The sequence below is a fragment of the Camellia sinensis genome, chromosome 4 (assembly GCF_055761805.1).
Source record: "Camellia sinensis isolate YWXY chromosome 4, ASM5576180v1, whole genome shotgun sequence".
Lineage (NCBI taxonomy): Eukaryota > Viridiplantae > Streptophyta > Magnoliopsida > Ericales > Theaceae > Camellia > Camellia sinensis.
The window spans coordinates 167559498-167572215 of record NC_138964.1 but is presented as its reverse complement, the minus strand read 5'-3'; the positions used below and the strand labels follow the sequence as shown (position 1 = coordinate 167572215).

General features: G+C 34.9%; 1 protein-coding gene and 1 long non-coding RNA gene across 2 annotated transcripts; both read left to right on the top strand.

Annotated features, from left to right (window-relative positions):
- The first annotated feature begins 801 nt into the window (after window positions 1-801).
- On the top strand, window positions 802-2396 carry LOC145824205 (uncharacterized). Its single transcript, XM_082923825.1, has 4 exons — window positions 802-1064; window positions 1596-1740; window positions 1782-1917; window positions 2110-2396. Exons 1-4 carry the CDS (start codon window positions 802-804, stop codon window positions 2394-2396), a joined length of 831 nt encoding a protein of 276 aa, XP_082779951.1.
- A 5047-nt stretch (window positions 2397-7443) lies between these two features.
- Window positions 7444-12447, top strand: LOC114294326 (uncharacterized). The gene is made up of 6 exons (XR_014365775.1): window positions 7444-7509; window positions 8334-8469; window positions 9482-9707; window positions 9788-9868; window positions 9947-9986; window positions 11826-12447. It is a non-coding gene; the product is annotated as an uncharacterized LOC114294326 (long non-coding RNA).
- Window positions 12448-12718: the final 271 nt, after the last annotated feature.

Genomic DNA, 12718 nt, shown 5'->3' with positions numbered 1-12718 from the left:
CAATTCAAAATTCATCCGTTTGATATGGTTTCTTGATTTTTAAAGTTTGTATCTGTGAGCAGAAATTTTAGACTACAATTTACACCCTCTGCGTTGCACTCTCACAATCCAACCCATTACCACCCAAACACACCTTCAGCCCTTCACCTTACCAAAGCCATACATGCTAGCCTCCAAATAACCTCTGCACACAAGCTATACACTATACATGGGCACATTATTTTTGTTTCTCTCACGGTACTCAAGAATACCCAAAACACTGCCAAACGGCACATCACAATAAAGAAAGAAGGAAAAAAAATGTAGAAGAAGGGACAAAACAATTATCTTAACCACAGTGGTGATTACAGACAAACCAACATTAGATTCTTCTTTCTCTCCTTGTTGCTCGCCACAGCTTCATTGCCTCTCTCTCAGTTATGGAGGCTTAGGGTCTGATATAGTGAATATAAAACCCTAATAAGCTTCCTCACAGACAACCACTCCCACGTTTCTTTATAATATTTAATTCTATTTTTTATTATCTTTTCACTAAATAAATTAAATATAACTATTAGATCAAAATATACTCAATAATTTGTTCTCTATTATTATTATTACTATTTTTTTTTAACAATAAATCTTGCCCCTAAATTAAAGACTTTCACCATAAATTTATTGTAGGTTTAAAATTAATTAAAAGACCCTCCAAATATTTAATTTTCACTTTAGGATTCACTATCAAAATATTTGAGATTGTAAAATTATTATTATTTAATTATTCACTTGATTTGTATATTCGAGTTCTCATAGCTTTCTTAGATGAAAGAATGTCTCTCTTCAGCTAGAATCTCAATACTTGTAAATGGTTCACCAACTAAGGAGTTTAGTCCTCAAAAATGCCTTAGACAAGGGGATCCATTATCTTCTTTTGTATTGAACTTGGCTGCAGAAGGTCTGAACATATTACTTGTGAGAGCTAGGGAGTTGGGGCTATTGAAAGGAGTAGTTTTTGGTGACAAGGATCTGATAGTTTCTCACCTACGATTTGCAGATGACTCATTATTGTTCTGTGTTGCTGAATGGTCAGAAGTGTTAATTTTAAAAAGGATCTTAAGGTGTTTTGAAGTTGCATAAGGGCTGAAGATTAACTATCATAAAAGTGTAGTCTGTGGGTTTGGTATCTCTGACTCTATGCTCAATGAGTTTGCATCCATGTTAAATTGCAAAACTCATAAAGTACCACGAAGTACCTTGGGTTGCCATTATGTGCTAGTCCAAGTAGAAAGTTGATTTGGAAACCTGTTATTAAGAAGCTTAAACTCAAGCTTGCTGGTTGGAAGAGGAGATTCCTTTATTTTGCAGGCAGGCTCACCTTGGTTAAAGTAGTGTTATCTAGTCTGCCAGTGTACTACCTCCCACTGTTTAAAATGCCATAATGGTTAGCAAAAGAAATTGATAAATTACAAGCCTCATTCTTATAGGGTGGCTTTAAGTTAAAGAGGAAATTCATCTAGCAAAATGGAAAGAGATAACTAAAAGTATTAAGCAAGGGGGCTGGGTGTTAGAAGAATCAGAGATATGAATGTTTGTCTATTAATTAAGTGGTGGTGGAGGTTTGCCAATGAGGAAACAGCTTTGTGGAAGAAGGTGATTTGTAGCAAATACAATTTTGATAGTGGGAAATGCCTACCAAATCTGCAATCAGACAACAGATTCTCCAAGATTTGGGATGATATTCTACCAGCAGCAAGTCATAGGGTCAGCTTACTGCAATTTTATGTCAATAATCTCCATATTAGAGTGAGCAATGGCTGTTGAGTGAGCAATGGCATGACTGCTGGAATAGAGAAGCTAGTCTCAAAGAGTTATTTCCTAGACTTTTCAGGTTGTCTAATGATAACGATGGGTCACTCAGGGCATACGCTATTAAAAAAGGTAACTCTGAGAATTGGGTGTTCAATTATAGGAGAGCCTTATTCCAATGGGAACATGATGAGCTAAACACACTTAATCAGTCTATCAGAGTAGCCCCTATTTTGAACATGAATGCTAAGGATAAATCAGTTTGGTTAACAACCAAAATAAGGCAATCTTTTGTCTCAACTCTTTATAATCACACTAATTTAGAGTATGGTGAGCATAAGAGTTCTAGCAGGTTGGTGTGGATCAAGTACCTTCTCCCTAATGTACAATTTTTTGGGTGGCTTGCATGGAAACATAAGATTAAAACTTTAGTCTTCCTACAAAGAATTGGAGTGATGGATGATACTACAGCTACTGTATGCATAGCAGCCCAAGAATTAGTAGAGCATATGCTTGTCTTATGTTCTATGGTTTGGAGAGTTTGGATAGGTCTTCTGAAATTATGGGGAGCTCAATGGGTGGTGCCTGGAACAGTTGAAGGGCTATTGTAGTGGTGGGCAGGGAATAGCTGCAAAAAAATAGAGAGGAGAATTTGGAATGCAATACCTTTGGTGGTTCTTTGGTCCATCTGGAAGCACATGAACGATTGCCTCTCTAAAGACATCCAACCACAGATGGAGGAGTTACAGGAAACTATAATTATTAGGCTTGCAATTTGGCTGAGATCCACTTCTAGGGACTTCCACTACTCCATCACTGACTTTATGTATAATATGGTGCAAATTAGATTTTGTATTGGAGAAAGGGTGTAATGTTGCATTGTTTTGGATGTTTAGAGGGGTTTTGAGTTGGAAACTCTTTAACTCTCTCTGGAGCTTTGGAAATGCATATGAGTAGTCTTGCTTTGGGTGCCAATCTAGTTGGGATGCCTAACTTTGACAATGATGCAATTTCTTTTTAAGCTTTGTGTACTTTTTTTTTATGATCTAATATAATTTGTCTCTTTGCTGCTCAAGAAAAAGGAAAGTAAAATAATTGAAATAAGATAATAATCTTAAAATTCATTAATTTGAAAATATATATATATATACACGAGAAGTACAATTTTTTTCTTAACTCGTTATTTCACAAAAAATATCATGATCAACAATAGTTTATTCACAAAAAGATATCTAAAATTGATATATATACACTAGTATATCACCCGTACTATGTACGAGATTAAACAATGATTGTTAAATTTATTTTTAAATTAATTTTAAAAAAATTAAAAAAATAAATAATATTAAATAAGTTTTAACTTTTTTTTTAGCAAAAAGAGTGTTTGAAATTAGCTTTTTAAGTGGCTTGATCATCTTTTAGTCAATGATCTTAAGAGATGGGCTTGAAGATTTTTTTTTTTTTAATTTGAAAATTATGTGAAACATATGAATAGTTTATTATTTTTTTAAATTGAAAAAATAAGATTAAGATTAGGCATGTGGAGGCTTTAGTAGCTTTCTCACATGAAACCCCATTTCTCTTTTTTCTTGATCGTCAAAAAACTGAAGCTTTATTGATGACAATGAAAGGTACAAGATGTACACACAAATACATCAAAACATCAATAAGGAAAGAAGGGTGCACCAAGCATCATAGTGGGTTAGATCATCCCAACTAGGTTGGCACCAAAAAGCTCATCCTATCATATGCTAAGCACCCTCAAAAGAGAGCAACAACCAAGAAAGACAACAAAGAGAAATCCATCAATCCTGTTGAAGACAAACCAAATCTAGAGGAATAGAGTAGTACAGAAAAGATCATCAAAAGCAGGCTCTAGTAACAGTAGAAGAGCAGCACAAAAATCCATTCAACAAGTAAAAGCAAGATCAGATAACAAAATAGCATAGATAAGAAAACAAAGATCTATTCAACCAGCAATACCTCAGTAACAAAATAGCACATATCAGATACCGGATAACAGATCAACAAAATCATATAATACCTCAGTAACATATCTTACACTAACAGCATAACCCAAATCATACACTAAGCTCAGAACCATACCATACACAGGCTCTGCCACCAGACTTCAATAACAGATCATACATTGATAGCACAACCCAGATCAGACACTAACCTTAACAACCAGACAAGCCCACCTAGATTAGACACTAACCTCAGCAACCTGATGCTAATATACACTCAACCACCATTCCTAAGGCAAAATTTGACTTGATGCAGATTATACACTAGATCATTCACAAAAGCTTCCACATGTAATGGCGAGGCCTTGACCCACAAAGCTACTCTAACTTTCACAATTTCACATAAAGATTCAAAATATGGTTGAGATCCATTGAAAACACACTCATTTCTAGGCCTTCATGTAGACCAAAGAGTTGCCAATAAGATGACCATCTAGATTTTCTTCTCCACTTTTTTCATTTTGCAACCATACCACCATTGCAGCAACCCATCTACAGAACCTGGCAAGACCCACTAAAAACCCCCCATCTTACAATGTTTGACCACAGCCTCCAAACAAAAGGACAGAAAAGAATGATATGCTCCACAGTTTCAACATCATTATGACAACAAACACATTCAAGATTAACACTCCCATCAAGTATAACAATTCTATGAAAAAAAACAGGAAGTTTTAACCTTACCAAGCCATGCCAACCACCCAAAAAATTGCACTTTAGGAGGAGCAAAAATATTCCATATAGAGCCTACCATTGTTATAACAGGACCAAGAAGAGATTCACTACATTTATAAACTGATGCTACACTAAACAAGCCAGAAAAATATGCTGCCCATTTCAATTCATCTGGTTTATCAGTACAAATAGCTGGAGCACACCTAAGTAAACAAACTAACCTATGAATTTCCTCCTCCTTCTAGGCCAACAAATTTCTTCTAAACTCTAGATTCCATGCATCAGCTGCATCCCTATTCTCAAAAACACCCTTACCACCCCATGCTTATCATTAGAGAGATAGAATAGTCTAGGGAATTCCTCTTTAAAACATACATTACCAATTCACTTGTCCAACCAAAAATGTGCTTTACGCCCATCCCCCAAAACTATCTGAGAGTTATGAATATAGAAATAATGCAAGTCTGGATTTAACAGCACTACATTAAGTATATCAGTCTAGATTTTACAACCTCTACCTTCCAATGTTGGAAACCATTTCCCATTCTCAACATTATATTTTACGCATATCACTTCTTTCTAGACCATTTTAGCAACAGGCATTCATTGAATGTTCTAATCCTCCTCAAGCCCAAACCACCTAGATTCTTATTCTTGGCAATCCCTTCCCAACAGACCAAGTGCACTTTTCTTCATAGATCTGATCCACCCCACAAGAAAGTTGATTGCATTTTCTCAATCTCCTTAGCCACCCCTACCGGAATCTTGAACAATGATAAATAATAAATAGACAGATTTGACATAACAGACTTGATTAAGGTTAATCTCCCAGCAAAAGAAATAAGTCTTCTCTTCCAATTAGCCAATTTTGCTTGAATTTAACAAGAACAGGTTTCCAAGTACTTCTCCTACTTGGGTTGACCCCCAATGGCAGTCCCAAATACATTATAGGCAGCTTCTGGTAAAGGCAATTTAGATTAGAGGCAAACTCATGTAATAATCCATCATCAACCCCAACACCACAGATAACACTCTTATGATAATTTATTTTTAACCCCGATGCCATCTTAAAACATCGTAAAATTCTTTTAATATTACCTACTTCCTCCATTTTAGCTTCACAAAACAAAATCGTGTCATCCGTAAACTACAAGTGAGTTACTCTTAGGCCGTGTGACCCCACCTCTGCCCCATAAATTAAGTTTAACTCCTTAGCCCTGCTCAGCAATATATTGAGGCCCTCTGCTACAATATTAAATAAAAACAGTAACAATAGATCACCTTGTCTAAGGCCCCTTTGTGGGCAAAATTCAGATGTTGGTAACCCATTAACCAAAATAGAGATCTTAGCAGAAAATACACAAGCTTTCATCCAACTCACCCATTTAGAACCAAAGCCAAAATTTGATAACATGTTAAAGAGAAACTCCCAATTAATTGAGTCATAGGCCTTTTCAAAATCCAATTTAAGTACCAAACCTTTCTTATTTGATCTTTTCCATTCGTTAACAATTTTATTTGCTATTATAATCCCATCCAGAATATTCCGACCATCCAGAAAAGCTGACTGAACCTCACTAATAATCTTGGGCATCACCTGTTTCATCCTATTTGCTAACACCTTTGCTAGAATTTTATACATGGACCCAATCAAACTAATTGGCCTATACTCATCCAAACAAGAGGGGCTATTATTTTTGGGAATTAAAACAACGAATGAGCTATTAATCTCACCCGCTAAATTTGCATTTTGATGAAATTCCCTCATAAATTGTTGCACATCAGATTTCACAAATTTCCAACATTTCTTGAAAAAAAGCCATGTTGAATCCATCAGGTCCAGGTGCATTATTCCCTTCACATGACTTGATTACAGTACTAATTTCCTCTTCAATAAACTCTGCCTCCAATTGTTCAACAACATGTGTTCCTCCAATGTTCATGAAATGACCGGATAATTTAGGTCTGACCTTCCAAACCTCAGAGAAATGCTGCAGAAACTAAGCCTTCACCTCGGCTTTAATATGCAAGAAAACCCCATTTCCCTTAATATGTAGATAGATATAGATATATATATATATATAAACTCAATTGTATTAATTTTTAGAAGAGTGTTTCATCTAAATAATTTCTCCACTACAACCCCCTAATAATTTCTCTCATTTTATAAAAATAATTGTATTTTCAAAATCCTCCAATATATGAGAAATGAGAAAGTATTTAAACTCAAATTCAAAATCAAATTATCTCTATAAAATGAGAGACAAATTTTTTTTAAAAAAAAAAAATTAATTTTCAAAAATAAAATTAATTGAAGGGGGTTTCCAACTTTAACACCACATATACTGAGCCCATCATTAGAGAATCTCATTAATGAAAAAGTGGACCTTGGGGCTCAAGACTCTACAAAAACTCTAAAACACTTTCACAAGTTCTTAAACAATCAAACATCATTCAAAGAGCAGCAATGCTAGATATCATGAAAAACCTTTCATGAAAATAATCATGAAAGCTTTGTGACCCTTAGATTACACTTAGAATAAAGCACCACACACTAATCAAGGTAATCCAAAGATCACAAACCTTTCATGATCATTTTCATGGAATTTTTTTATGATCCCTAACTTTTCTCTTCCAAGAGACATAGAAGATCATCAAACACAGGCACCAATTTCCAAATCGACCTAGAACCCGAGGGATAGAACCTTCAGGCCCATTAGATGATGTATAAAAATGCATGCTGATGAAATTTGGGACTTATTTGTACATGTGCTAATCTAATTGAGGTATGTCAGATAGCAATGATATTTTGTTTCCTTAATTCTAAAATTCCACTACAACAAAATGCACATTTAGCAACTAAAACAAATTTAGTCGCCAAATGTGCATTTTGTTGTAGTGTTCTCTTTGTAAAATTATATTTTGAGCTAACAAGAAGAAGAAGAAAAAATTGATGTCTAAAAATTTTTTCTGTAATTTTTTCTTCAGATGAATAAGATTGGTTCTTTGCTCAAGTAACCAGGTACATTTCTTCCATATATATGATGTCTATTTCTTTTCAGTCATTACACTCCTTCCCAAAAGGTTGAAAATTAATACATTCTTTAGACAATGTATGAGAATGTGTTTTGTTTGATACAATCTGCTTCACTGCTATATATATATTGATTCACGTATCACATGAAATGGTAAACTGTGTCCTATTGCTAATGCTTCCTTTCTTTGCCTAGTACTTACATGGGTTAAAGGTGGTTATAGTAATTACGGATGGAAAAAATCGATCTGGTTAACCGCCCGACCCTTCTCAACCCTAATGGGACGGGTTTGGAGTTTTTTAGTATGATGAGGTGGGTTTTGGGTGGATTAAAGAATCAAATCGTGTTTGGTGCGGGTTTTGGGTGAGGAAGGATAACCCAATCTTCTTTTCTTTTTTTTTTTTTTTGGTCACTCGTTACAACCAACACTAGTCTAATCTAAGGGGAAGGGGAAAGGGGATCAACCCCACTGCCCCACATGGGGCTTGAACCCACAACTTCCACCATGGAGATTGGAAAGCATATCACTGGGGCACAAGGTCTTGTAACCCAATCTGATTATATGTACTTTCACAGTATTCTATTTTTCTTTTTTTAATTAACGCATTATCATATAAAATGATCTTTAAATTTTCTTCACTTGTATTCACTGCATTATAAATCAATATTGATCAACGATTTATAAAATCACATTATTGGATTTGTTAATGTTTAAGAGGGTATTAATCATTTGGACTTGATGTTCTTACTACTACAGAATAGCTAGTTATAGTTACATGTCCAATTACTTACCAGTTCAATTGAATTGCAGGAAAATAGGTGATAATACATACAAAGGAACTACGTGGCAAATCAAATTCACACTTGAGAATGTAGATCAAAGTGAAATTATTGGTACCTACAAATTAAGACTCGCACTCGCATCTGTACATAACTCTGAATTGCAGGTACTATTTCCTCTAGCTAGTCTATATATGTTCGAACTAAACAATATATGGTTTAGACTGGCTTCTTTGTTTTGGTGAAAAAACGTTTTTTGGAAAAAATTTCTCATTTTTTGGTGTTTGGTATGCCGAAAACGAAAGCTAATGGAAACTATTTTCTGTGATCAACGGAAAATAAGATTATTTGGGGAGAAGATATCTTTTATTTTTGAAATATTTGTACTTCTGAAATATGAAAAACGTTTTTCAAATTAAAGTCTCACGAATACCACTATGCTATTGCTGCCACCATCACCACCACCACCCTACCACCCCAACCGTCACCACCACCACTACTTGTAATACAACTAGTGGCACATTAGTTTCAAAATCACAACCAAACATATGAAAAATGTTTTTGCAGAAAAAATATATATATTTTTTAAAACGAAATATTTTGCTAAATCAATAATTTCAAGTTTTTTATGCATTAATTTCAATGGTTTTCATTTTGTCTCCCCTTCCCACTACCAAAGCTGGTAATATTTTCTGGCTTGTTCTGGCACAAAAGTTGTTTTGAAGTTATTTCCTGTACTCATGTCGGTTTTTGGAAAGTTATGTTATAAAAACACGACTTTAAAAAAAGTTATACAAAAATTAGTTGAAGTTGTGTTTACCACTTCACAAAACAATATGAGTTGGAAAAATAAATTGAAAACGGGTATTTGGAAAATATGATTTGAAAGAAATCGCCCAAGGATGCTGTTTTGCATACTTGCTGCAGGTTTGTTCCTTTGAGGAACATTCAAATGGACTTTGCTTGATTGATGACCTGGCAAAAATTTTGAGCATGTCAAAACTCTCCACTGTTCTGGTGCCTAAAATTTGATTAGTATGATTCCATTATGGAGTTAACAATTTTTTTCTTTCATGTAACCTTTCAAAATCTTCTGTGTTATCTGCTCTATTTTTCTCTCTTGTTTCCTGCCCTATTCCCTCTTCTAATTTGATCTATATATGTTTTCCTCCATTTCAGCTCCTCATCTAGGAAAATTTCTCTTCCTCCACACACGATCTTAAAATCACGGACATGTGATACTACACAGATATGAAATTTCTAAAAATATAGGATACATCATGTGGGAATACGCAAAATATATAATTTTCAGTCACGAATTCAGTTTTTGGAATCTCAATTGCAAGCTGCAGGCGTGCCCGTTGATCCAGTTGTTGCACCCTCAAACCCATTACATAGGCAACAGGTATTTTAATTATTTTTACTAGTTATTACTTTAAATTGCTTAGAGCTAATATACAACTTAAGCCTCTTATTGAATGATAGGTTGAGGATTCACTTAGTAGTCATCCCACTATTCGGTCAATGTCACATCAACAACAATCTCATGCATTTTCATCCCAAGAGGTAGCAATCATTTAATCAAAGCTTTTTTGACAAATACCATATCTTATTAATTACAATACTTGCTCTTATTAAATATAGGTTCACCTTTCAAAGAAAAAGAAGAAGAAGAACTAACAAGGTAAAAGTACCAACATCACTATTTTTTCATTTCTCACTTTTCTAAATCTATTAAGACATAGTGTGATTTGGTGTTGAAAATACAACTCAATTGCTTCATTAGATTACAGAATTCCTGAGTGATATTATAGTAAGTAGATCCTATGTTAGCTTGGATTAGGCAGGCCAGGTCCCCAAAAAAGTCGTAGAATTCCACTGATTTTCCACGAGAACACAAACCTTGACACCCCTAATTCAATGAGCTGCCCACTCCCACCCCAAAAGAAATTTTTTTTATCTAATTCTGCCATTGCCATGTGGTCGTGCTCTTTGAGTTCATGTCTTGAGATTCAAATTTCTGGTGCCCCATATTTGATCCCTTGCTTTACATTTTCCATATTTATAGCCAGAACCTCTGTTGATTTCAATATTCCCATTTTTAGATTCTAATTATTAAGGGCCTAATTGGTGTAATTTTTATTTTCAATGTTTTCATAAACAAAAATAAGTGGGAGCCCCTCTAGAGTCCAAGTCATCTCTTCGGTCCCTTTCATACAAATTTGAGATCTCTTCTGCCACTAAACTGTGGGTTATTGTTTAACCAGCTGTCAACCCGGTTATTCCTCTGTTTAGTTCCATTCCAACAGGCATTACCACAGTGGTCAGCAAATGACTACTGTATGTTGACATAAATCAGATCTATGATCCAACGTATTGATTAAGCTCTCTGTTTCAGGATACAGATTCAATTTACTCCTATTTCCCTTATATGTACATGAGTGATGAGCCTTGAAGAGTGGGCTTACCGTTTTGGCTGTTTACATATTGTACAAAGGGAAGAGTCATCCCATAGATTGCAGATTTTTATAGACAGCCAAGGATCAAAAGAAGATGGCTTTGGCAGTAGGAATTGAATTAGATAAGCATTGTATGTGGAAGATTTTTTGTCATACATTAAGTTTTTTTTGGGGGGGGTTTCTTCGATGTTATTGTAAGACTACTCAATCCTAGTACCTGTTTAGTATTGATTGGTTAAAAAAAATGAAGGAGTTATCTGATTGGTGTTGGTTTACTAGTTCTTAGTATGTTGACAGATTGACAGCTCTGCAAAACAGGGTATAAACATAATCTTCCTCAATTTTATTGAATAGATTGCAATTGTTATTATTTCATTGAGCAAGTTGAGGGAGGTATTAAGTAATGAGAAGTTGTATTGAGACTTGGAAACAATTCTTTGTATAAGATTGTATCAAGATGATGTTTCGAAAATGTTGACAGAGAGGTTGCAGTCAAAGGGGTGGGCAATCTGTTGAGCCATTAAGAATGAGGTTTCTAAGAGAGGGTAATCTGTGCAAACCCCACTCTGATGGGGGCTTACTGATCATGATTGTGTTGATGTTAAGTGAACTGAGGTTCGTTAGAGAACTCCAATTGGAGACAATTCCTGTAGGGGATTTCCATACTTTCAGCACTTGAAGAGAACTGAGGTTATATGGTAGGGCCTCGAGCTTTTTGCAGTCGTAGATAAGCAAGTCTCAGATTCGATGTGGCGAATCGGAACCAACCTTCCGGAAGGGACTCCATGTTTTCACAACCTCTTATGTCCACTAGGCTGAGATTTTTGAATTCATTATTGTTGTTGCTATGCATGGCATCTGGCAAGGATTTGAGGTTCTTACAAGCATTAATTCGAATCGATTTAAGAAATGGACATAACCAGCTTATCTGATATTTCTCTCTTACAAACAGTCTTGCAATATTTCTATAATGTATTTTGAGTATTCTGCTTAGTTGTGCATTTGATTGCTTAAACGAACATAACCAGCTTATCTGATATTTCTCTCTTATTGTTTCTTACTAGGAGTACGATAACTCGTGACAAAGGTACAAGGGTTCGTGGAGCTTGGGGTTCAAGCAACAAATTCTTTTTGTTTTCTTTTTGATGATTGTATATTCATGAATTTTTACAATCACAACTAGTTGATGCATGTTTGGTTGATGCAACAAACCACTAATTCATAACTAGTTTTTAATCTGATGCGGAACAGGTCATGTGGTTCTAATACTAGTTATTTTTGTTATTTTTTCCTTCTCATTTGATTTTTATTATTATTCAAGTTGAATGAGAATCGGTGGTGCTCTTGTTTGTTTGCTATTTATATGGAGTAGATTTGGTTTACTTTTATTCTAATTGTCACAGTTTAAATTTAAACAAGCAAAGAAATAATTTACCACAATTTCAAATTTAAAAAAAAATAAAAAATCTTCCACGGCGTTTTTAAATGCCAATAAAAATGTCAGCATGACGTCATATCTTACCGTTGGGTATTTTGAATTGGGAGATAACACTGTTGGGTTTGAATATGAATTGGGGGATAATGGTTTGAATTAGCAGAATTAACGGCGTTTATGAAAACGCCATGTAAAGGTCTACAGGTGTGCCTACGTCACTAATGACATCATGGTGGTGTGAGTAGGACATTTTGCGGTGACGCCGCCTATAGTAATATAGTGACGTTTCTAAAGCGCCATAAAGTTATAGCGACGGCCGCATCTTCGGCGTTTGGTGCTAAACGCCACAAAAGGATTTGAAGGCGTTTTTTAGACCTATAGCGGCGTTTACTAAAACCCTGATTTCTAGCAGTAAGAAGAAGAAAAAATTGCAGAAAAAAGAAAAAAACTATTATGCTTGTAGAAATGTTATTTCTGGTTTTATTTTGATGAGATGATATCTAAATTTGATCGCTGTAACAC